Genomic DNA, 25235 nt, shown 5'->3' with positions numbered 1-25235 from the left:
TCATGTTAGGGTGTTGAGTTACAATAAATTTGGACTTCCTGCTGTTAATGGAGTCATAGAAAACTACAGCACAAAATCAGGCCATTCAGCCCATCTAGTCCATACTGAACCATTTTTCTGCCTAATCCCAAAAACCTGCACCTGGATCATAGCCCTCCGTACCCTTTCCAGCCATGTACCTAACCTAACTTCTCTTAAATGTTGAAATCGAAACCACATCCAGCACTTGCACTGGCAGCTCATTCCACACACTCACGTCCCTGAGTGAAGAAGTTTCCTTCATGTTCCCCGGAAACTTTTCACCTTTCATCCTTAACCCATGACCTCTAGTTCTAGTCACCCAGCCTCAGTGGAAAAAGCTTGCTTGCATTTTTTGTATATCTCCAAATGAGAAAGATATGTGAAAATGGTATCATAATACAATAGGTCAAATTCCTCCAACCTCAGTAACAATGGAAGTCCACATTATTGCAGGTCTAGAAACGTCAACCACAGACACACCTCCACAGGGAGGAGATTGCTGAGCCTCTGGCGATGACCTTTGCATCATCAATGAGGATGGGAGAGGTTCCGGAGAATTGGAGGGTTGCGGATGTTGTTCCCTTATTCAAGAAGGGGAGTAGAGATGGCCCAGGAAATTATAGACCAGAGTCTTACTTCAGTGGTTGGTAAGTTGACGGAGAAGATCCTGAGAGGTAGGATTTATGAATATTTGGAGAGTCATAATATGATTAGCAATAGTCAGCATGCCTTTGTGAAAGGCAGGTCGTGCCTTATGAGCCTGAATGAATTTTTTGAGGATGTGACTAAGCACATTGATGAAGGTAGAGCTGTAGATGCAGTGTATATAGATTTCAGCAAGGCATTTGATAAGGTACTCCATGCAAGGCTTATTGAGAAAGTAAGGAGGCATGGGATCCAAGGGGACATTGCTTTGTGGATCTAGAACTGGCTTGCCCACAGAAGGCAAAGAGTGGTTGTAGATGGGTCATATTCTGCATGGAGGTCAGTGCCTGAGGGATCTGTTCTGGGACCCCTACTCTTGGTGATTTTTATAAGTGACCTGGATGAGGAAGTGGAGGGATGGGTTAGTAAATTTGCTGATGACACAAAGGTTGGGGGTGTTGTGGACAGTGTGGAGAGCTGTCAGAGGTTACAGTGGGACATTGATAGGATGCAAAACTGGGCTGAGAAGTAGCAAATGGAGTTCAGCCCAAATGAGGGTGAGGTGGTTCATTATGGTAGGTCAAATATGATGGCAGAATATAACATTAATGGTAAGACTCTTGGCAGTGTGGAAGATCAGAGGGATCTTGGGGTCCGAGTCCATAGGACACTCAAAGCTGCTGCACAGGTTGACTCTGTGGTTAAGAATGCATACGGTGTATTGGCCTTCATCAACCATGGGATTGAGTTTAAGAATTGAGAGTTTGCAGCTATATGGGATTGTGGTCAGACCCCACTTGGAGTACTGTGCTCAATTCAGGTCTCCTCACTACAGGAAGGATGTGGAAACCATAGAAAGGGTGCAGAGGAGATTTACAAGGATGTTGCCTGGATTGGACAGCATGCCTTGTGAGAATAGGTTGAGTGAACTCGGCCTTTTCTCCTTGGAGCGATGGAGGATGAAAGGTGACTTGATAGAGGTGTACAAGATAATGAGAGGCATAGATCGCGTGGATAGTCAGAGGCTTTTCCCCAGGGCTGAAATGGCTAGCACGAGAGGGCACAGTTTTAAGGTGCTTGGAAGTAGGTACAGAGGAGATGTCAGGAGTAAGTTTTTTTACGCAGAGAGTGGTGAGTGCATGAAATGGGCTGCCGGTGACGGTGGTGGAGGTAGAAACGATAGGGTCTTTTAGGAGACTCCTGGACAGGTGCATGGAGGTTAGAAAAATAGAGGGCTATGGGTAAGCCTAGGTAGTTCTAAGGTAAGGACATGTTCAGCACAGCTTTGTGGGCTGAAGGGCCTGTATTGTGCTGTAGGTTTTCTATTTTTCTATCTCCCAACCTTTTAGAAAATGAAATGTGACAGTCAAAACTGAGTTATCTTTCTGCTGCTGATGCAGGAAAGGCAAAATGAACTTATTTAGTGGAACAGCACGGGCAGGCCCTTCCAGCCCAACAATTTCACTGCCCAGCACCCACCGATTTAACCCTTGTCTAATCACAAGACCATTTACAATGACCAATTAACCTACTAAATGGTACATCTTTGGACTGTGGGAGGAAACCCATGTGGTTAACGGGCGAGAACATACAAACCTCTTACAGACAAGCACTGGAATTGAACTCTGAACTCTCGAATGCCTGAGCTGTAATAGTGTCACACTAACCGCTACGCTACTGTGGTGCAATCACGCTTAATTCATCAACCATGCAAGGTGGAAATTTCCAATCCTGTGACTAGGCTTCATTTGGATGCATTCCAATTCACGGGAAGTGTCAAGGAATTTTTATTATTAATACACTCACACATTTATCTTGGAAAAAAGCTACTTTTATTATTTCTTAATATATTTTTATTAACAGGTAGCAATCTTGAAAGCTCTTTTCTATATACACCAGTTACACAGCAAAGGCAATTGGAGAAATAGGTTTCTACACCTAATAATAGGGCAGATGCCAATGAGCTGTATGCAGCGAAGTATGGTAGGGCTCTCTACAGTGGACACTGAGGTTTTAAGGAAGTGGAGAATGATTCAGAATATTCCCACCTCAAAGCAAACCCTTGCGATAATTATGTATTTATTTATTTTTTAAACTCCAGACAATACATCGACAATGAAACTTTGCAGGTGATCATAACTTGCTTCTTGAATGCTTCTGCACAATGCTATTTAATAACAAGACCTACAGAGAAGCAGCTGCAAGATATCGTTCAGGATATCGAATCTCTAACTTTAATTTTAATTAACTCGGATTTAACTTTATCTCGATGTATTTGCTTTGAGAACAGCCAGCTCTTAAATACTTAAATCCGTGATAAGAGTATACAAAATATAATAAGGCAAAAAATACCGTGCTCTAAGTAATCTTTATAGATGGCGTTCAGCATAGAGACTGAAGCAAACTCTCCCCACCCCACCCACCCATCCCCTTACAAAAATAACTGCAGCTGTAATACCCATCAATTTCCTGAGAGACTTGGTACAGTCTTCTACTCATGAACACAGTTCCTGTTGAAACGTGAATCTTTTTCTTCAAGATGAAAAAGCACCAGAAAAGCTATTCTTCACGAGATCAGATTCTTGACTGTTTGCTGAAGTGTGTGTGCGTGCGTCCGATGGGAAGGCAGGTGCACCACCACAAAGCTCTTTCTCCAATAAACGCAACTGCCTCAGAAGAAATTGAACTCAAAAGGATAGTTGTGTTCTTCCACTATCCCACCATCCCAACATGCACGACTTGACCATTTAGACCAGAAGCCAGTGGGTTTGCGCCACAGACACTACACAATGCCAGGGGCTGGTGGTGGGCAATAAGGGGCAAAAATAAGCTCTTGCTCCGCTGCTAATTCAGACCTTGCTGGAAAGTGCTCTGACGTCTGACAGTGGCAAATTCATGCTCTCTCACCATCCCAAAGGACCAGTCTTTGAACAGATCTTGGTACCTTTATAAAGTCTAGTGCATCCAAAGGTCGGCACAGGAAACTGCAGTCACTGAGATGCTGTTCCTTTAAGCAGTGCCTGGTGTCGGGCCAGATAGGCAAAGCATCAGCTTCAGTATGTCTTTGGTAGCACCCATTCCACTAATTTTACAGCACAATAGTGTGGCATCAATATTGCATAGAGGATAGTTCTCATTCCTAGTTATTTACAAGGGCTTTCCAGCCTGAACAAACTGAAGAAAGAGAATCACCAGGCCAGCTTAGTTTGGGTAACTGGAATTAATCTTGCCAACAGTAGATACCTTTTCCGAACTACTAGAACTATTTGGCTGGAGAGGTGTGAATGAGAAAGAATCCATTAAATTATAATATCTCAGATAGTTTAAATAGGCTTGCAAAGACACGGGGGCCAGGTTAGATGCAGTTTAACACCTGCAAGTTTTCCTCACGCCTAGCGAAGATATCTCGCTTGGAAGATTCCCCAAATATTCGCTTCATTTCGCAAAGCAGTCATACTGTGGCCACGGCAAAAGAAGAATTGATCATTTCTGTTTTGTAGTATACTCATCAATGCCAGCTAAGAAAGAGTTGCTCTATGTCAGAACTTTTTATGCATATAAATCTAAGCAATTTGCCTCCAGTATTAATCGTGAAAACAAAGTCTCAAACCGAGACTTTACTGAACCTCGTTCCTCCTTCCCACCTCTTCACCGCTGCCCCCTCTTAATGCAAAATGATCCTCAATAGATCATTTTGCACCAAGAATGTCATTATTTTATATCTGCTGTGGTATTTGCATGTCATTCCAACAAGCACCCAGTCAGGCACAATGGATTATTTGGTCAATGCCTTGTTCTTCATCTTCTCACTGACTGACTGGAGAATGCTAGGATTCTGCTCCATAATCTGCACTAGCAAGAGGTCGATATACTCCTCCAGATCTCGCACGTGCTCTTCCTTCTTCCGCAGCTCCGATTCCTGCTGCAGGACTTTTTTGATGAGCTCGTCATGTGTGAGGTGGTAGTAGTGCTCTGCGGGGTCCACCACCTTAGATTCCTGCAAAACGAAGAAAACGTTACAAATAGGCTCAAGGGACATTTATGATCAAAGTATATACACAGTACGCAACTCCGAGATTCGCCTACTCCAGACAGCCACGAAACAAAGAAAACCAGTTAAACATCAACCCCGCCACTCGCACAAAAAAACAAATCACGTAAATGGCAACGAGAACATCAACCCACACCCCCACCCCCACCCCCCCCCCTCCACTCCCAAGCACAAATAGATACCAGAATTATCTAGCCCGGCATTGCATGTGGCCTCCTGTGTCTTTGCAGCATGCAACAAAGTCTGTTTAAACTGAGATATTATAATACATTGGAATGTTTTTTATTTACAGTTCTCTAGCTAAACTGTTCTAGTACTTCAGAGAAAGGTATCTATTCATCACAATATTTCATTGCAGTGTCCCAAACTAATATGCCAAATTTTTTCTTCATAAATATTAACTTGTCTCAGTTAGCGTGACTTTCTACCAATAGGATATAAAAGCAATTTCTCCCTTCCCAAAAACATCAAGTAGTTATAGTCAGATTCAAATTCAGGTTCATCACATGTACACAAAAACATCCAGTGAATGGCACTGTTTGCGTTAACAACCAACACACCTGAGGATATGCTGGGGGCGCCTGCAAGTGTGGCCACATATTCTGGAGCGCCAACAGAACATACCTCAGCAGAACAACACAGAACACAACAAGCAACAAAACAGCAACACAAGCCCCTTCTTCCCAGAAATCAAACAGCATGTTGGTGTTAAATGCAAGAAGTCTAGAATTTGAGAAGAGGGGTTGATTTGTTCCAGTTCTACACAGTGAGGTCACACTGGAATACTGTGCATGGATTTGGTTCTGGTAACTTTTTTTTTAAAGCATATAGCTAAAGATTAACTTTATTTGTCACAAGTACATTGAAACGTACAGTGACCCACACAGTCTGAGAATGTGCTGGGGGAAGCCCACAACTGCTTCAGGCGCGAACACAGGAAACCCACACCTTAGTAACCCTTTCTTGTATGTCTTTGGAACGTGTGAGGAAACCAGCGCACCCGGACGACACGTACGTGATCACAGGGACAACGTACAAACTCCTTATAGACAGTGGTGAGAATGGAACTGTTATGTTTCATAATTTCAAAACATAAAACTAATTGAAAGAAAAACATGGAGCCAGGGATAACTCGTGTGCTCAGTGGTTTTTCACATTAGTGAAGTGCACCCTTATGGGTTATGCAACAATGTACACCATTCATGTATTTTACATATAACTCACAATAAACTATTTAAACAAAGAATGCTTAATTAAACAATCTGTTCACAATGTTACTCAAATATTAAATCCACAACAGGAACTCTGGTCCTACAGCTGGCCCTGTGAAGTAGTGCGTTAGCCACCGCTATGGTGGTGACAGTCACTGGCTGACCAGCACAATCCTCGCTGATTTGATTCAATGCAAAATTACGCATTTCACTGTCTGTTTTGTTTTTGTATATGTGACAAAAAAGCCAATCTTTAATCTTTAAAACGTTATGGCAACTGCCACACTACCGTGCTGCCCCACGGTAGCAATGAAGGCAGCCCTAAGGAGATTCACAGGCTAATTCCTTGGATTTGAGAGTTGTCCTGTGAAGAGAGCCTAGACTTTTTGAGTTTCTGTTCTCTGGAGTTTAGAAGAATGAAGGGTGACCTAATTAGAACATGGAAGATCCTAAGGGACCTCACAGGAATATTGCTGAAATGTTATCACCAGTGTGAGATTAATAAACAAAGGGAGGTAACGACAAAATAAAGGGATGGTCTATTAAAATGAGGTGCCAAGAAATTTCATCTCTCAGAGAAGGAAATCTCTTCCCCTGAATTTGGGATTGGGAGGTGATGAAATGCAGTTACAATGGAGAGAGATAAATTATTGGAAGAGTAATAATTAAGGGTTATGGGAAACTGGCATGCAAGAAGCATCGAGGCCAACAAGGACTTAATGAACGGACGGACATCACGGTCTCACTGAACGGGGGTGGCGGTGGGGGGTGGCCTACTACATAGGACCAAAAGCTACAGAAAGTTGTAAAATTAGTCAGCACACCATGGGTACTAGCCTCCACAGTATCCAAGACATCTTCATGGAACAGTGCCTCAGAAAGGCGGCATCCATTATTAAGGACCCCCATCACTCAGGACATCCGCTCTTCTCAGGTAGAGGAGCCTGAAGGTGCACACTCAACAATTCAGCAACAGCTTCTTCCCCCACCATCAGATTTCTAAATGGACACTGAACCCATGAACACTGCACTATTTTAAAATTATTAATTCTGTTTTTGCATTACTATTTTTAACTATTCAACATATATATATATTAAATGTATATTAAACATATATATATAAAAAATATATATATACACACATATAACGATATAACAATTACAGCATGGAAACAGGCCATCTCGGCCCTTCTGGTCCATGCCAAACACTTACTCTCACCCAGTCCCACCGACCTGCACTCAGCCCATAACCCTCCATTCCTTTCCTGTCCATATACCTATCCAATTTTTCTTTAAATGACAATATCGAACCTGCCTCTACCAATTCTACTGGAAGCTCCTTCCACACAGCCACCACTCTCTGAGTAAAGAAGTTCCCACTCGTGTTACCCCTAAAATTTTGCCCCCTAACTCTCAACTCGTGTCCTCTTGTTTGAATCTCCCCTACTCTCAATGGACAAAGCCTATCCACGTCAACTCTATCTATCCCCCTGATAATTTTAAATACCTCTATCAAGTCCCCCCTCAAATTTCTACACTCCAAAGAATGAAGACCTAACTTGTTCAACCTTTCTCTGTAACTCAGGGGTGAAACCCAGGTAACATTCTTGAAAATCTTCTCTGTACTCTCTCTATTTTGTTGACAACTTTCCTATAATTCGGTGACCAGAACTGTACACAATACTCCAAATTTGCCCTTACCAATGCCTTGTACAATTTTAACATTACATCCCAACTCCTATACTCAAAGCTCTGATATATAAAGGCCAGCATACCAAAAGGTTTCTTCACCACCCCATCCACATGAGTTTCCACCTTCAGGGAGCTACGCACCATTATTCCTAGATCCCTCTGTTCTACTGCATTCTTCAATGCCCTACCATTTACCATGTATGTCCTATTTTGATTAGTCCTACCAAAATGTAGCACCTCACACTTATCAGCATTATCACTTATCACCACCTGCCATCTTTCAGCCCACTCTTCTAACTGGCCTAAATCTCTCTGCAAGTTTTGAAAACCTACTTCATTATCCACAACGCTACCTATCTTACTATAATCTGCATACTTACTAATCCAATTTACAACCCCATCATCCAGATCATTAATGTATATGACAAACAACACTGGACCCAGTACAGATCCCTGAGGCACACCACTAGTCACCGGCCTCCAACCTGACAAACAGTTATCCACCACTACTCTCTGGCATCTCCCATCTAGCCACTGTTGAATCCATTTTACTACTTCAATATCAATACTTAATGATTGAACTTTCCTAACTAACCTTCCGTGTGGAACCTTGTCAAAGGCCTTACTGAAGTCCATATAGACAACATCCACCGCTTTACCCTCATCAATTTTCCTAGTAACCTCTTCAAAAAATTCAATAAGATTTGTCAAACATGAACTTCCACGCACAAATCCATGTTGGCTGTTCCTAATCAGACTCTGTTTATCCAGATAATTATATATACCATCTCTAAGAATACTTTCCATTAATTTACCCACCATTGATGTCAAACTTACAGGCTGATAATTGCTAGGTTTACTCTTAGAACCCTATTTAAACAATGAAACAACATGAGCAATATGCCAATCCTCTGGCACCATGCCATTTCTAATGACATTTGAAATATTTCTGTCAGAGCCCCTGCTATTTCTACACTAACTTCCCTCAAGGTCCTAGGGAATATCCTGTCAGGACCTGGAGACTTATCCACATTTATCTGCCTTAAAATCGCCAGTACCTCCTCTTCTTTAATCATCATAGTTTTCATAACTTCCCTACTTGTTTCCCTTACGTTACACAATTCAATATCCTTTTCATTAATGAATACCGAAGAAAAGAAATTGTTCAAAATCTCTCCCATCTCTTTTGGCTCCACACATAGCTGTCCACTCTGATTCTCTAAGGGACCAAGTTTATCCCTCACTATCCTTTTGCTATTAATACAACGGTAGAAACCCTTGGGATTTATTTTTACCTTATTTGCCAAAACAACCTCATATCTTCTTTTAGCTTTTCTAATTTCTTTCTTAAGATTCTTTTTACATTCTTTATATTCCTCGAGCACCTCATTTACTCCAGGCTGCCTATATTTATTGTAGATATCTACATACATACACACACACACACTGAAATTCATTTATGTATTTTCTATATTATCATGCATTGTACCTCTGTCGCTAAGTTGACAAATTTCACAACATATCCTGGTGATATGAAACCCGATTCTGATTCAGAAAACATACTCAGTGGCCACTTTATTAGGTACACCTGTACACCTACTCATTACAGCAGATATCCAATCAGCCAATCATGTGGCAGCAACTCAATGTATAAAAGTGCAGATGTGGTTAAGAGGTTCAGTTGCAGTTCAGACAAACATCTGATTGGGGAAGAAATGTCATCGAGGTGACTTTGACTGTGGAATGATTGTTGGTGCCAGACAAGAGTATCTCAGAAACTGCTGATCTCCTGAAAATTTAATCCACAACAGTCTCTAGAGCAGGGGTTTCCAAGCTGGGATCCGTGGACACCTTGCTTAATGGTATTGGGCCATGGCATAAAAAAGGTTGGGAACCCCTGCTCTAGAGTTTACAGATAACGGTGAGAAAAACAAAACAAACATCCAGTGAACAGTAGTTCCTCGGGCAAAAAAATGAGAGACTGATTGTTAATGAGAGAGGTCAGAGGTGAATGGCCGGACTGGTTCAAGGTGACAGGAAGGCGACAGTAACTGAAATACAACAGTGGTGTGCAGGAGCGAATTTCTGAATGCACAACATGTTGAACATCGACGTGGATGGGCTACTGCAGTAGAAGACCATGAACATACACACAGCGGTTTCTTTATTAGATACGGGAAGTACCACTGAGTATACTTTCCACATTCATCGCTGTTGACATTTAACACAAGATGGATGAAACTCATGTCATCCAATTACCTTTACTTCTTCCCGATCCTCCTGCCAAGCCACAGGAAATTTACCAGGGCTGCTATTCGCAGTGGTCACAATCTTCAGTTTCTCCAGTCCACTGGACAGTGTGTTGCTGATACACGATCGGCCAGATTTCTTCTCTGTCACCTCTAGGGTCGTGGCAGTGATTGGCTTCACGGGGTGAGGGCTAGTGGGAGAACAAAGAGGAGATCACTCACGTAAATGTGCTGGCACTCCACATGTTGAAAACCTGTCCAATTTTATCTCCTGGAGTGCAGAAGGCTGAGGGAAAACCGTGTAGAGCTTTATAAAACCATGAGGGGCGTAGATAAGGTGAATAGTCTTTTGCCTAGGGTAAGAGATTCTAAAACTGGATGGCACACATCAAAAGTGAGAGGGGGAAGATTTAATAGGTCCTTGAGGGGTAACTTTTTTGACACGAGGTGGGAGTTGAGTATATCAAATGAAGAGGCTACGTAGCATCCATGCCAGGACCACCAGACTCAAAACAAGTTACTTCCCCCAAGCAGTGAGGCTGATCAACACCTCCACCTACTAACCTACCCCTCCACACGCCCAACCACCACTACTCTATCATTTCCTGTCAGTCACCTTATGTACAGAGACTCCTGTGTCTAGCATCACCTTAGAACAGAGATGAGGAGGAATTTCCTTAGCCAGAAGGTGGTGAATCTGTGAAATTCATTGCCACAGATGGCTGTAGAGGCCAAGTCATTGGGTATATTTAAAGCAGAGGCTGATAGATTCTTGATTAGTCAGGGCATCAAAGGCTGCGGGGTGAAGGCAGGAGAATGGGGTTGAGAGAGTTAATAAATCAACCATGATGGAATGGCAGAGCAGACTCGATGAGCTGAATGGCTTAATTCTGTTCCTATGTCTTAGAGTCCTATGGTCTTTATGTACATACAATCAGACTTTGTACATAAACTAATCTAATCTTAAGTATTTATATTTAAAGTGTTCTTTATGCTTAGCGTTTTTATAATGCTGCATCATTTCCAGAGTAACATTCATTCATTCTTCTTTACCCTAGTATGCTGAAGAAGAACAATTTTGAATCTTGAATCAGAAGAAGTGGTGGAGGAGAGGTGGAGGTGGGTACGACTGCAACATTCAAAAGTCATTTGGACAGGTACACGGCTACAAAAGGTCTAGAGGGCCATGAGGCAAACGTAGGCAAATAGGGGCAGGTCGGTTGGGCAACTTAGTCAGTACGGAAGAGATGGTTAGAGCGGTTGTTTCCATACTGAATAGCTCTATGGCTCTAAAAGTGTTATTCATTTATTTGTTTATTGAGATACAGCACAGAACAAGCTCTACCTATCCCCTTTGCTCTATGGAATAGTTTCTCTCTATCCATTTGATCCAGAGCCCACAATGTTTTCAACATCTCTGTCACCTCTCTTCTTAACTCGCTGAATAATCTCAGTCTTGCCTGCCTATAGAACATAGAACATTACAGTGTAGTACAGGCCCTTCGGCCCACGATGTCATGCCAACCTTTTAATCTACTTAAAAATTAATCTAACCCTTCACTCCTACATAGCCCTCCATTTTTCTATCATCCATGTGCTTATTTAAGAGTCTCTTAAGTGTCCGTGATGTACCTGCCTCTATCACCACCCCTGGCAGGGCATACCACACACCCACCACTCTCTGTATAAAAAAAATGTACCTCTGACATCTCCCCTCCTGTAACGATGTTCTTGTAAAGGTATTGGGCAAAGATATTTCTGAGGGAAGTATTCCCGGGCATGAAAGACCTTATTTTTGCATTCCTTATGGAATTACTGAGTTTGAGAGTTAACACACATCAAATTGTACACAACTCATTTTGGAAAATTATAAGCAAAATAGGATTCAGAATAGCAGAAGATGAACTAAGTCAGGCATTTAGAAAGAACAGTTCTGCAAGACAAGAGTACAAAGCACAAGTTAGTCTAGATATCATCTATTCGAGGGTCAGACAAGGTGATCTGTTCTGGGGTTGGAGGACTGTGCACGTAACAAGGAACAGGGCTCGATTTGCTATTGTCACACGGTATGTTCTGCTTCTCGGTGTTCTCTGCTGTTGGGGCAGGATAGGTTGGTCCCGGAATGCATGGGGACACTTGTGGGCTGCCCCCAGCAATCCCTGAATGTGTTGGTTGTTAATGCAAACGACACATTTCACCGTATGTTTCGATGTACGTGTGATAACTAAATCTGACTCCGAACCTATGTGGATTTTTGTTGAAAACAGCAGATGCATCTCAATGAGCCTAATTGGTTTGGTCTGCCATTAATGGCATCAGACATTCCATCAGCAAATAGCCTTCTCCCTCATGGACTCACCTTGCTTCTCATTAAACACACCATGTCTTCTCAACAGCCTGCTTCATGCTAGGAAGCTCATTACAAATCCAAATCAGACCAAGATCCGTGGCAGTTGGAACTGGAGGGAATCTCTGGGATTTCCCTCAGGACGAGACCTTGCTGCCCAGGGTGATACCAGATTTTTCCTTGGGGACATTCCCCGAGGATCAAACATTAATTTTTCTTCCAATGTGGTCTAGTAAGTTGTCAATCCTACAGACCTGTTACAGGCCCCAGAGAAATGTAGTGAGGAGGTAAAGTGTGTGTACAACACAAAGTGTAAGGAGGTGGCCTGCCTACCACTGGGAAACTGCAATCCTACACTGCCATCATAGAGAGCATCGTCACATCAGCCATTACTGTCTGGTTAAGTGCAGCATCCTCTCACAGAGTACAAAAACTACAGAGAACTGTCAGGACAGTGGGAAAGGACATTGGCTGTTGTCTAACATCACTACAGAATTTCTATGTGTCAAGGACAAAAAAAAGGCAGGAATAATTACTGCGGCCACTAACCCTTTTTTCCAAAAGCTCCCTTCTGGAAAGCTCTATAACAAAAACAAACTTGCCATCTTAAAAGTTTCTTCCCCCGGGCAGTTAAACTGATCAATCATTCCAGTTAGCCCCCACCCCCTTTTCTCATCAAAGAGTTGGTACAGGAGCCTGAAGACACACACTCAACATTTTAGGAACGGCTTCTTCCCCTTTGCCATCAGATTTCTGAATGGACATTGCACACTATCTCACTTTTGTTTTTTTTAGGCTCTCTTTTTGCATATATATATATTTCTTATTGCAATTTATAGATTTTTTATTATGTATTGCAAAGTACTGCTACCGCAAAACAATTTATTTCACGACATGTGCCAAAGATATTAAACCTGATTCTTATTCTGATTCTCTATCTTTTATCCCAGTCACTGCACTGATAACATGCTAAACCACTTTTTATAATGCTGTTTACACTGTAAATACATAGTGTGTGTATATATGAACATTTTATTCTAGATCTGTGCTTTAACCTCAAACTTTATTTTTAAATAATTCTTTATTCTGTATAATCATTGAATGTTGTTATTTTTGTTCCATGTCATGCCCTGACCAACACACCACAGCAATATCTATATATCCATATGTATATACAGACACACACATTATATATATATATATATATATATATATTTTAAAAAGCCCTGAGACACCAGGCAAGATCGTTTGATTCCAAACAATTGGTTTATTGATCATTACAGAATGTCTCTCTGATGCTTCCTGTTCCCTCCCCTTTTCCCAACCATGATTCCCCTCTCCCTGCCCCTTCCCACAGGTAGTTTACAATAGAGTCCCAGATCAGAATCAGGTTTATCATCACTCACATTTGTCATGAAATTTGTTGTTTTTGTGGCAGCAGTACAGCACAATACATAAAATTATTAGAGTACTGTGCAGAACTCTCTTATATATGTAATCTCAGCTTGAAACATTGACTGCTTATTCATTTTCATAAATGCTGCCTGACCTGCTGAATAAAGTTGAACTTAGAGTGAGCTGAGTTTCTCGTCCAATTTATTGTAACGTCAACATGATAATATCAACATCAGTGGCCCTTACACCATCACAGGGTGAGAATCAAACTGTTATAAAAACAGTCTTCACTTCCAATAAACTGAAAGAAAATACACAAATCAAATTTCAGTTCTAATTTAATGAGCAAAGAATCCACCCTGGGCCCCACAACTAGCCTTTGCACCCTGAAGCCAGGCAGCCAGGGTTCTGCTCACAATTGCCACCCACCTGAGGACTGGCTGAGGAGAGAAGGTAGTACATAGAGCCATACAGAAACAGGCCCTTCAGCACACAGTGTTGTGCCAAACCAGCTAAATTAGTAATCAAATGGCCAGCTAAACTAATCTCCTCTGCCTACACAATGTCCATATCCTTCCATTTTCCTCACATTCATAGGCCTATCCAAATGTCTCTTAAAAGTTTCTAATGTTTCTGTTTCTACCACCACCCCAGGTAGTGTATTCCAGGCTCCCATCTCTCTGTGTGTAAAAAAAACTTGCCCCTCACATCTCCTTTGAAAATTACCCCCTCTCACCTTAAATGCATGCCCTCTGGTTTTAGACATTTTAACCCTGGGGAAAAGATTCTCTCTGTTTACTCACTCTATACTTCTCATAATCTCATAAACCTCTATCAGATCTCCCCTCAGCCTCCGACGCTCCAGAGAAAACAACCCAAAGTTTGTCCAACTTCTCCTTATAGCATGTGCCCTCTAATCCTGGTGTGAATCCTTTCTGCACCCTCTGCAAGGCCTCGACATCCTTCCTATACTGGGGCAACTGGAACTGAGTAAGGGCAGGTCTGCAGGTCGCGTTGCACATTAGTTCATTAGCGATACAGCACGGTAACAGGCCCGAATGTCCCAGTGAGACCACACCACCCAATTATACCCATGTGGCTAATTAACCTCCTGACCTGTACCATTAACCCATCCAGATTGGGGACTGCAGACACACAGGGAGCTAAACCCTGGCAAGTAGGTGGTGGTATTCCCTGTGTTTGTTGATTCTCTTTTCTTGATTGGTGAAATGCGCCGTCTGCATCCAAGGATGTGCCGGGGCAGCCTGTAAGCGTCGCCATGGTTTCAGCACCAACATAGCATACCCAAACTTAACCCGTATGTGTTTGGACTGTGGGAGGAAACCAGAGCACCCAGGGGAAACCCACGCGGTCACAGGGAGAACGTACAAACTCCTCACTGACAGCGGTGGAATTTTACCCAGATTGCCAGCGCTGTAAAGTATCAGGGTCACCACTCCTGTACTGTTAATTCCCTCATCACAGAGCTGTGGGAGGCAGCATCATACCCCACACAGCAGAGCACTCCAGCACCCAACAAGATGCAGCATTTCACAGGTCTATTGCATTTACCGATACAGCTTGGGGTAGGCCCTCTCGCCCCTGAGCCATGATACCCCAGCAACCCCACAACCCTGATTAACTCTAACCTAACCCTAGCCATTTCCACCTTGAGAAAAGTGTCACCGGCTGACCACTCTATCCATGCCTTTTGTTCTCTTGTACATCTCTATTTCAGCTCTCATCATCCTTTGCTCCGAAGGGAAAAGTCCTAGCTCACTCAACCTATTCTCGTAGGACATGCAACTTGCACGTACAAGACAGAAAAACAGAATGGACGGGTCAGCATGGAGACAAAGGGTGGAAGGGCCTACGTCACTGCTGTCTGACTCCACAACTGCAGGCGCATAAAGGTTTTCTGTCCCTAATCTCCATCCGGTAACTCAGTGAATAAACCTCGTGAAGACCTCTGAGGAAACCGAGACAGCGTTTCACCCTCAATCTTCGACCGCTCGCCACTCCGGCCCTCAGAGCTGAAGCCTTGCTGCAACCCTTCCCGCCTGTCAGAACAAGGATCGCTAATCAGCCCACCCACTGTCCAAAACCCAACTTGCTGGAGGTTTACTTATTTAGAGATACAGCACGTAACAGACCCTCCTTCCAACCTAATGAGCCTGCATCACCCAATTACGCTCATGTGACCATTTAACGCACAGTACTAATGTGGGTGTCTTCGGGACATGGGAGGCAACTGGAGCACCTGGGGGAAACCCATGCAGTCGCAAGGAGAGCACACTAACTCCTTACAAACAGTGGCGGGAATTCATCACAGGTTGCTGGCACTGTAATAGTGTTACGCTAACCACTACACCACCCTGCCACTCTGGTTTCAGGGGCCGAAGCCAGGAGACTGGACCTGATCAGCCACTTTCAGGTAATGGTGGGCCCCTAAATAGCACCCCGGTATGGAGGGATCTTGGAGTCCAGATCCAACATTCATTGAGCGTGGCTATGGAAGTAGAAACTATAGTAAATAAGGCCTATGGTAATGGTTCCCTCCGCTAGCCTGCAGGTCACCCTTGGGCAAGGTGTAGCACCTGCTTAGCCCATCCCCCCCACCCGATCAGCATCACAGAAGCCGTGGGAGCAGGTGGTGGACGGTCGTGTGAGCAGCCGGTGCACATCACAAGTCCTGGTAATGTGACCACTGACGCTAGGCAGACAATCTCTGAAGTGTATTGATCATGGCTGGAGTCACCCATTTTGTAAAGACACTGCCCAGAAGAAGGCAATGGCAAACCATTTCTGTAGAAACATTTACCAAGGACAATCCAGGTCATGGAAAGACCATGATCACCCACGACGTACGACACGGCACATAATGAACAAATGAGCAAGTGGTGCAAAAAGGGAGCAAAGTCATGAGGTAATGTTTGTGGGTTCATGGACCATTCAGAGATCTGATGGCGGAGGGGAAGAAGCTGTTCCTACATTGTTGAGTGTGTGGATGGGGCATTTGGAATATTGTGTACATTTCTGGTCACCCCGTGAAAGGAAGGACCTGGAGACTGTAGTGAGGTTGCAGGAGTCATTCACGAGGATGCTGCCTGGATTAGAGTGTACGAGTTGTAAGGAGGCGTTGGGCAAACTTGTGTTATGCTCTCCTAGAGCGCTGGAGGCTGAGGGGAGACCTCATAGCTTTTTTAGTTATGAGAAGCAGACATACAGCAAGGTGTCAGAATTGTTTCCCCAGGGTGGCAGACACCAGAGGAGATGCTTTTAAGGTCGGGGCGGGGAAATTGAAAGGCAAGGTGAGTGGCAAGTATTTTCACACAGAGAGTGACAGGTGCCTGGAGTGGGTTACTGGCTAGTGGTGGAAGCAATCAGTGCTGTTGAGTTTAAAAGGCTTTTATACAGACACGTGGACATGACAGGAATGGAGCGATGTAGTTAATAATGGGGAGGAGGACATTTAGCATAAACAGACATATAAACGCACAACAGTTTGCGCTGAATGGCCTGCCCAGCGGCACAATGGCGTAGCAGTTAGCATGACGTTCTACAGCACCAGCTGTAAGACTGGGGTTCAATTCCTGCCACTGCAGTTGCTACATTCTCCCCGTGACGGTGTGACTTTCCTCCCACACTCCAAAGACGTAGAGGGCGAGGGTTAGGAAGTTGTGGGCATGCTATGTTGGCGCCGGGAGCACGGTGACATTTGCGGGCTGCCCCCAGCACATTCTCTGGCCGTGCAGGTCGCTGACGCACAGGCGATGCATGTCACCGTATGTTTCAATGTGCGCGTGACAGTTAATGAGAGTCCTCAGTGCTGAAAGTGTTGTACCTTCACCATTAACACCCTCCCAGCTGAGAAGAGCACATCGGTCTCGCAATGGTGCATCTTAATCGGCTGGTGCTCACCTGATCCGCTGCTGCGGGAAGGGTATCTCAGCTGGCCGTGTCTCCCGAGGTAAAACCGTGAGCGGCGCCACGTTCGAACCACCGGACTGCAGCGAGCGTTGGGTGGCCCCGGGGGGCAGGGCACCGTTGGAGGGGGGCAGGATGGGGGAGGGTAGGTCGGTTACTCTAGGGTTAGTGACGGCCACGGGGTGAGGAGTGGAGAAGGCCACAGGCTTGTTACTTCGTGCAGGAGGTCCCGTCCGCTCTACAGTGAGGTTAGTGGCATGCAGCGGGGGTGGCGCGGACTGGAGGTGAAGGTCCTTGAAGCTTCGCCCCTCCTCGAAGGAGGTCTCACTGCCAGCGGAAAGTCTGACGGATCCGGCTGAGGAATCCCCCTGCACCTCGGGCTTCTGGCCATTAAAGGCTTGAACGTCAGTGTCGTCGGCAGACAGATCACCGCCGTGTGGCAAGATGCCTGCCTTTCCTGTTACCCGTCCTTGGTTCGGTTTTATGGTCAAAGGTGGGCATGAAGCAGTGGGGAAATTCTCTGCCACGAAGGGTTCCTCTTCCCCGGGCTGCTGTTGTGAAACAAGTTCTTCTTCACTGCCTCGCTGCCCCAACAAGAGCTCCCCTCCCTTGGGCCACTGTCCCGAGGCAAATTGTTCTCCCCTAGCAGGCCGTTCCAAGGTAAGTTCCTCTCCCTCTCCGGACTGCTTCAACGCAGAATCCTCTCCCCCGGCACAGGGCTCCAACACACATGTTACTCCCCCAATGTGCTGCTCCATTTCCATCCCAGCTGTTAATGGCTCACTGCACAGTGAAGGGCCGATCCCGGCCTCGAGACTCGCAGCCTCGTCCTGCTGGCATCCCCTCTCCATTTTCATGGTGAGCACTGCCATCGAGTTCCTCTGCGCAGAAGGCTCCCCTTCCTTCCCCGTGCCATCATCCACCTGAGTCTTTAGCTCTCCGGAGAACTCCTCCCTGCTTGCCTCGCGCTCATTTAGTGGGGGATCAGACGTGCCCGTCAGACCCTCGATGGCCGAGAGGAAAACCTGCTCCGAATGGTCAGTCTGATCAGGCCAGGCCATGCCGCTCTGCCTTTCAGGAAGTGTCTCCCGTCTCTCCAGACCTGTCAGCAGACTCTCCTCGACCACTGAAACAGTCTCCTCTGAGTTTACACCAGCAGTTGTTTTCAACGCAGCCGGCTGTATTTTGACAAGTTGACATGCCTGGTGGACTTCAATTAGCCCCAAAGATGGAGTTTGCTGAAAAACATCCCATTTGTTTGAACTTCCGTCACTGCCACTTGACACGTCTATTCCCTCTGCAGAGAGTTTCGAAAGGCAGGTCTTGTAGTGCTCAAACCCTGTGCCTTCATTTAGGCTCAGCTCAAAGGTCCCACAAGAGGTCTTCCCCTTGGTTACCACCTCATTTGATGGTCTAACTGGTTCCTCAGCGTCAGACGGTGTGGAGGAAGAGTCAGTCCTTTCAGGATTTACCTCATCAGCAGCTGGGCTGGAGACCACAAGGGAGGCCCTTTGTTCGAACCCTCGGTCCACCTGTTGCTCTGATAACTGCAGAGCTGTTGCCACACAGCCAAACGGCATCATTATCTCCCGTCGATCTTCCGGCATGCCGGGCCTGTCCCCGTCCCCCTCGGCCTGGCTGGTATACACGAGCAACCTGGGTGGCTTCGGGGGCGGTGGGCCAGTCAGGTGAGGAATGACGTTCCTTTGATCCGCACTGAGCTGGGGTTGCTCCTCATGGGGCACGGCTGCGTCCTGCGATCTACCTTCTAGTCCACCCTCACACCCTACACCAACTCTGTCAAACAAAACAGGTGGAGAATCTGGGCACACGTCACCTCGGGCTTTGTCCGGGGATGTGGGTACGACCTGCAGCTCACTTTCAGCCTCGCTGGCCGTGTCGCTCACACTTCTGCCCCCCTCCGGCCGGACTGAAGACATATCTGCATCACTCTGTCCAGGTCGTTCACCCGGAATCTCTTCAAGATGCGCTGTGAGGGAATCGAGGCTGGCTTTCGTTTCGAGGCCCTTGTCACCAAAGGTGCTGTTTTGCATCATGGGAGGCACGGCTGGCGGTAAAGCATTCAATACAGAATGGGTTTTCAAATCTGCATCCACTGTAGCTTCATTGTCCCCAATCACATTTGAGGACTCATCATCCTCAGTCCTTAAGCCAGACAAGTTCATCGGACAGCTGCCACTTTTGGGCCAGGCGTGGACTTGGGCAACCACAGGACTCATTTTAACATTAAGTTCAGCCCTTTGCACCAATGTAGAGGAGCAATCACCTTCCTCCGGACTTGCTGCTTTAATTTCCCTTGGCACAGTAGAAGCCACTTGAACACTTGAGTCGCCCACTGGCACAGCACTCGTGGGGATCCATTGTGAGAGCACTTCTTGATCTTTGACCTCAGCATCAAGTCCTGGGGAAAGGAAGGCAGCAGACTGCTTGGCTATGTCTGGGACTACTGGTGGACTGGACATAGCTGATGGGTCCAGTACGTGAACGCAGCTTGCACTTGCTGTGGCCGCAGCGGATGCCGGTGTAGATGGAGGAGGAATCAATTCTTCTGCTGCAGATGCTTCAACGGCCGACCAGCCTCTTCCAATGGACCCGGCGGTGCTTGGAGAAGGCATCGATGCGTCGGACATCTCTTGAGCTCCAAAGTTTAAACTGGAGAGAGAGGACGTGAATGGAGGAGACTTTAATATCTGGTCAGCTAAGAGGTCCTGAAAGAATGGGTTACTCTGCAGAGAACTGAAGAAAGGGTTTGTAGCTGGCTTTGAGGACGGCACAGGCCCTACCTCCGCAGTCGCGAACGGATTAGTGTTAGACGGAGAGTCAGGGTGGGTGGATAACTGAGGAGGAGTTGGAAGGAGGAGAGGCTCAGGAGGAGGATGCATTGGGAAGCAAGGAGAGAACGAGGGAGAATCGGAACTGGTTTCTACCACAGGAGACACTTCCAGGCTGTAGAGGGAAGACAGAAGAGTCCTCCTGGTTAGTACTGCGTTAGGGCCAAACACAACAGTCATATTTCAACCTTTCTTTCCAGACAATCACAATTCTAATAACTTTCTGTTAAAGAATTTGGCAGTGAAATACCCAAGAACAGTCTTTGTTCTTAAAACTGCTCCCTTTGGCACCCCAATTTTTACAGCTACGTTTGTAATCGCTGCACTGGAACGTAAACTCTTTAAACCATTTTTATAATGCTGTTTACATTTTAAATGAATGCTGACATTTCTGTATTTGTGTACATTTTATTCCATGTCTGTTCTCCTTCACTTTTAGACCACACCACCATCATAGAGGGAGAATTAGGCCATTTGGCCCATCGAGACTGCTCCAGCTTTCTTATTACCTCTTTCAACCCCATTCTCCTACCTTTGTCCCATAGCCTGTAACACCCTGACGTATCAAACTCCACTTTAAATATACCCAGTGACTAGGCATCCACAGCCGTCTGTGGCAATGAATCTCACAGAATCACCACCCCATGCTTAAGATATTCCTCCTCATCTCTGTTCTAAAGGAACTTCCTTTGAACTGGAGGCTATGCCCTCTGGTTCTAGATTCCGTCACTATAGGAAACATGTTCTCCACATCCACTCTGTCAAGGCCATTTCAATTTTCAATAGATATATTATTATATATAATTCCTTATTTTCTATAAGTGTTGGCGCGTGGCCAAGTGGTTAAGGTGTTCGTCTAGTGATTTGAAGGTCGTGAGTTCGAGCCTTGGCTGAGGCAGCGTGTTGTGTCCTTGAGCAAGGCACTTAATCACACAGTGCTCTGTGATGACATTGGTGCCAAGCTGTATGGGTCCTAATGCCCTTCCCTTGGACAACATCGGTGGTGTGGAGAGGGGAGACTTGCAGCATGGGCAACTGCTGGTCTTCCATACAACCTTGCCCGGGCATGCGTCCTGGAAACCTTCCAAGGTGCAAGTCTATGGTCTCATGAGACTAACGGATGCCTATATATATTTTCTCCAATAGTTGAATATTGTTTTCTTTTGTTGTATGCCTCACCAACAAACCACAGCATTCACATAAATGTTTATGTGAGGCCATGGGAGCAGGTGGTGGATGGTTGTACGAGCAGCTAGTCCTGGATATGCAACCACTGACGCCAGGCTGACAATCTCTGAAGAGTGTTGATCATGGCGGGGGTCACTCGTCTTGCAAAGACACTGCCCAGAAGAAGGCAATGGCAAACCACTTCTGTAGAAAAATTTGCCAAGAACAATCATGGTCATGGAAAGACAGTGATTGCCCACGTCATATGACATGGTACATAATGAATGAACGACCTCAAACATAGACCGCAACAATGAGCACAGGACGATACAGTAGAGGAGAGGCTCTTCAGCCCCCAACATTGTGCCGATCTTGATGCCAATTTAAACTGAATGCCCTCCTCCCATCTATCATCCATATCCCTCCATTCCCTTCAGAGTCACGTGTTTAAAAGCCTGATAAACTCCACCAATATTACCCTGGTAACACATTCCAGGGACCTGTCACTCTCTATGTAAAAAAAAATGCCTTTAAGGCTTCCCCCATCTAACCTTAAAAGCATGTCCTCTGGTGTTTGCCATTTGGTGTTTAACAAATTGCACAACATATACTGGTGGCATTAAACCAGATTCTGATTCTCATTCTACCCTGGGGAAAAGATTCTGTTTGTCTACCCTCTCATAAGTTTTGAAAACCTCTTTAAGGTTCTATCTGGTCTCCCCTCAACCGCCAGTGCACTCAAGAGAACAGTCAAAGGTTATCCAACCTCTTGTTATCACTTCTACTCTCTAATCCAGGCAGCATCCTGGTGAACCTCTTCTGCACCCTCTCCAGAACCTTTATACCCTTTCTGTAATGGTGTGACCCAGAACTCCATGCGAACCTCCTGGCTTTTCCAGATGGAGGAATTACCATATCTGAGACAAACTACTGTTGCTTCAAAATACTGTAGACCATAAGACCATAAGGATATAGGAACAGAAATAGGCTATTTGGCCCACCAAGTCTGTTCTGCCATTCGATTATGGCTGATTTTATTATTTATTTATTGAGATATAGTGTGGAACAGGCCCTTCCAGCCCTTCGAGCCACATGACCCAGCAATCCGTCAATTTAATCTTAGCCCAACACAGGGCAATTTACAATGACCAATTAGCCTACCAACCGGTAAGTCTTTGGACTGTGGGAGGAAACCGGAGCACCCAGAGGAAACCCGCGCGGATATGGGGAGAACGTCCAAATCTCTTACAGGCAGTGGTGGGAATTGAACCTGGGTTGACCGCACTGTAAAGCTTTGTGCTAACCACTATGCTAGCGTGCCATGCTGAGAGGGATTTATTATCCCCCTCAGCCTCAATCCCCTACCTCTCCGTGTAATCTTTGACACCCTTACTAATTGAAAACCTATCAAACTCTGCTTTAAACATACCAATGACTTGGCCTCCACAGGAGTTCGTGGCATTGAATTCCACAAATGCCACAGTTTCAAAATCTTCTAAACCCATGGTAATTGGTTTATTGATATCACAAGCAGTGAAAAGTTTTTGTTTGCATGCCAGACAGATTGCCTGAAATGTCGACTGTACTCTTTTCTATATATACTGCCTGGCCTGCTGGGTTCCTCCAGCATTTTTTGTGTGTTCCTCGGATTTCCACACCTGCAGATTTTCTCTTGTTTGTAAGTAAATTGAGGGAGCGGAAAAGGAAAGCAAAACAGCTTACAGCATCAGAAACACAAGAGATTCTGCAGATGCTGGAAATCCAGAGCAATACACGCAAAAATGCCCGAGGAACTCAGCAGGTCAGGCAAAACAGTCGACATTTCCAGCTGAAACCTTTCATCAGGTCTCCTGCTGACAGTGCTAGTGAAGGGTCTTGACCCCAAACGTCAACAGTTTATTCCCCTCCATAGATCCTACCTGACCTGCTGAGTTCCTCAAGATTACCTTGGTATCTCACTGTAGTCCATAAACACAAACAAGTCTGCAGATGCTGGAAATGCAGAGCAACACACACACAATGCTGGAGGAACTCAGCAGGTCAGCCAGTATCTATGGAAATGAATAAACAATCAGCGTTTCAGGCTGATACCCTTCTTCACGACTGGAAAGCCGCCAGAATAAAAAGGTTGGGGAAGGGGTTAAGAGGGCTCGCTGGAAGTTGATAGGTGGAGCCGAGTGGGTAGGAAAGGTAAAGGGCTGGAGAGGAAGGAATCTGATAGGAGAGGAGAGTGGACTGTGGGAGAAAGGGAAGGAGGAGGGGACCCAGGGGGAGGTAAGAGGCCAGAATGGGAAATGAAAGAAGAGGGGAGGGGTATAATTTTTTTTAGTGGAAGGAGAAATCAGTATTCATGCTATCAGGTTAGAGGGTACCCAAATAGAAGGCAAGGTGTTGCCCCTCCATCCTGAGGGTGGCTTGCAGAATATAGTGTCACAGTTACAGAGGAAATGCAGTGCAGGTAGGAAAGCGAGGTGCAATAGCCATCGCAAGGTAGCTTAAGTGATCAGTTCATCTTTAGTACACAAGAAGGTCACTCAAGTGTCTGATAACAGTGGGATGGAAGCCGTCTGTTGAACAAGGAGGGGTGTGCACTCAAATTTTCGTAGTTACTGCCTGAGGAAGGGGGGAGAATGTTGGGTGCTTTGCTGAGGCAGTGGGATGTTGGACAGAGTCCATGGAAGGGAGGCTGGTTTCCATAATGGACGGGGGCTGCATTCTCCGCTACGCCCCATTGGGAGGCCACGTTATTCACAAGCTCGACTCTTGAAGCTGGCTGCTGAGCTCTTCCCAGGAAAGAGACTTCTAGGCTGACAGAGGAAAAGATTCAAGGATAGTTGGGAAAAAATGCCACATTCCCAGTGAATTCTCGAGATTCCTCGCTCACTCAAAGCGGAGGAGGAACATTCTGGATAGCGCAGAAGATCTCGGAGACCATAAAACCAAAAGACATGGGAGCAGAATTAAACCTTTCAGCCCTTCGAGTCTGATCCACCATTCCATTATGGCTAATTTGTTATCCCTCTCAACCCCATTCTTCTACCTTCTCCTCATAACCTTTGACGCCCCCACTAATCAAAAACCTATCAAACTCTGCTTTAAATACACCCAATGACTTGGCCTCCACAGCCGTCTGTGGTAATGAATTCCTCAGATTCACCATCTCTGGCTAAAACAAAATACTTCCTCATCTCTGTTCTAACTGACCGTCCCTCTATTCTGAGAATGTGCTGATTGGTCCAAGACTCTCCCACTATTGGATACCTCTGCATATCCACTGTCATAAGAATGCAAGAACATAAGAAACAGGAGCAGGAGTCAGCCATCTGGCCCGTCGAGCCTGCTCTGCCATCCAATAAGATCATGGCTGATCTGGCCATGGACTCATCTCCACCTACCTCCAGCAAGTATAGGCCCCGAGCTATCAAGTGCTCCTTGTGTGTTAACACTTTCAGTTCTGGAACAATTTTCCTGAACCTTCTCTGGACCCTCTCCAATGCCAGCACATCTCTTCTTAGATAACGGGTCCAAAACTGCTCACGATCCTCTAAGTGCAGTCTGACCAATGCCTTAGAAAGCCTCAGCATTACATCTTTACTTTTAAATTCTAATCCACTAAAAATGAATGCTAACATTGCATTTGCTGTGGACCATGAAAAATTCCTACATAAACGACGGAAA

At 45.4% G+C, this 25235-nt stretch overlaps 1 protein-coding gene across 1 annotated transcript in view; it reads right to left on the bottom strand.

The window, feature by feature from the left end:
- Window positions 1-2486: 2486 nt before the first annotated feature.
- The window catches only part of LOC134345859 (rab11 family-interacting protein 1-like), a 105025-nt gene continuing 82276 nt past the window's right edge, over window positions 2487-25235 (bottom strand). The window contains exons 4-6 of the mRNA XM_063047175.1: window positions 17533-20211; window positions 9880-10060; window positions 2487-4663 (exon numbers count right to left, since the gene is read on the bottom strand). Of these exons, the coding sequence (XP_062903245.1) occupies window positions 4442-4663; window positions 9880-10060; window positions 17533-20211 (3082 nt within the window). The 3' untranslated portion in view covers window positions 2487-4441. The remainder of the gene's footprint in view (window positions 4664-9879; window positions 10061-17532; window positions 20212-25235) is intronic.

This window comes from Mobula hypostoma, chromosome 4 (genome assembly GCF_963921235.1).
Source record: "Mobula hypostoma chromosome 4, sMobHyp1.1, whole genome shotgun sequence".
In the NCBI taxonomy this organism is placed as follows: Eukaryota; Metazoa; Chordata; class Chondrichthyes; order Myliobatiformes; family Myliobatidae; genus Mobula; species Mobula hypostoma.
This window is presented reverse-complemented; position numbering and strand designations above follow the sequence as displayed.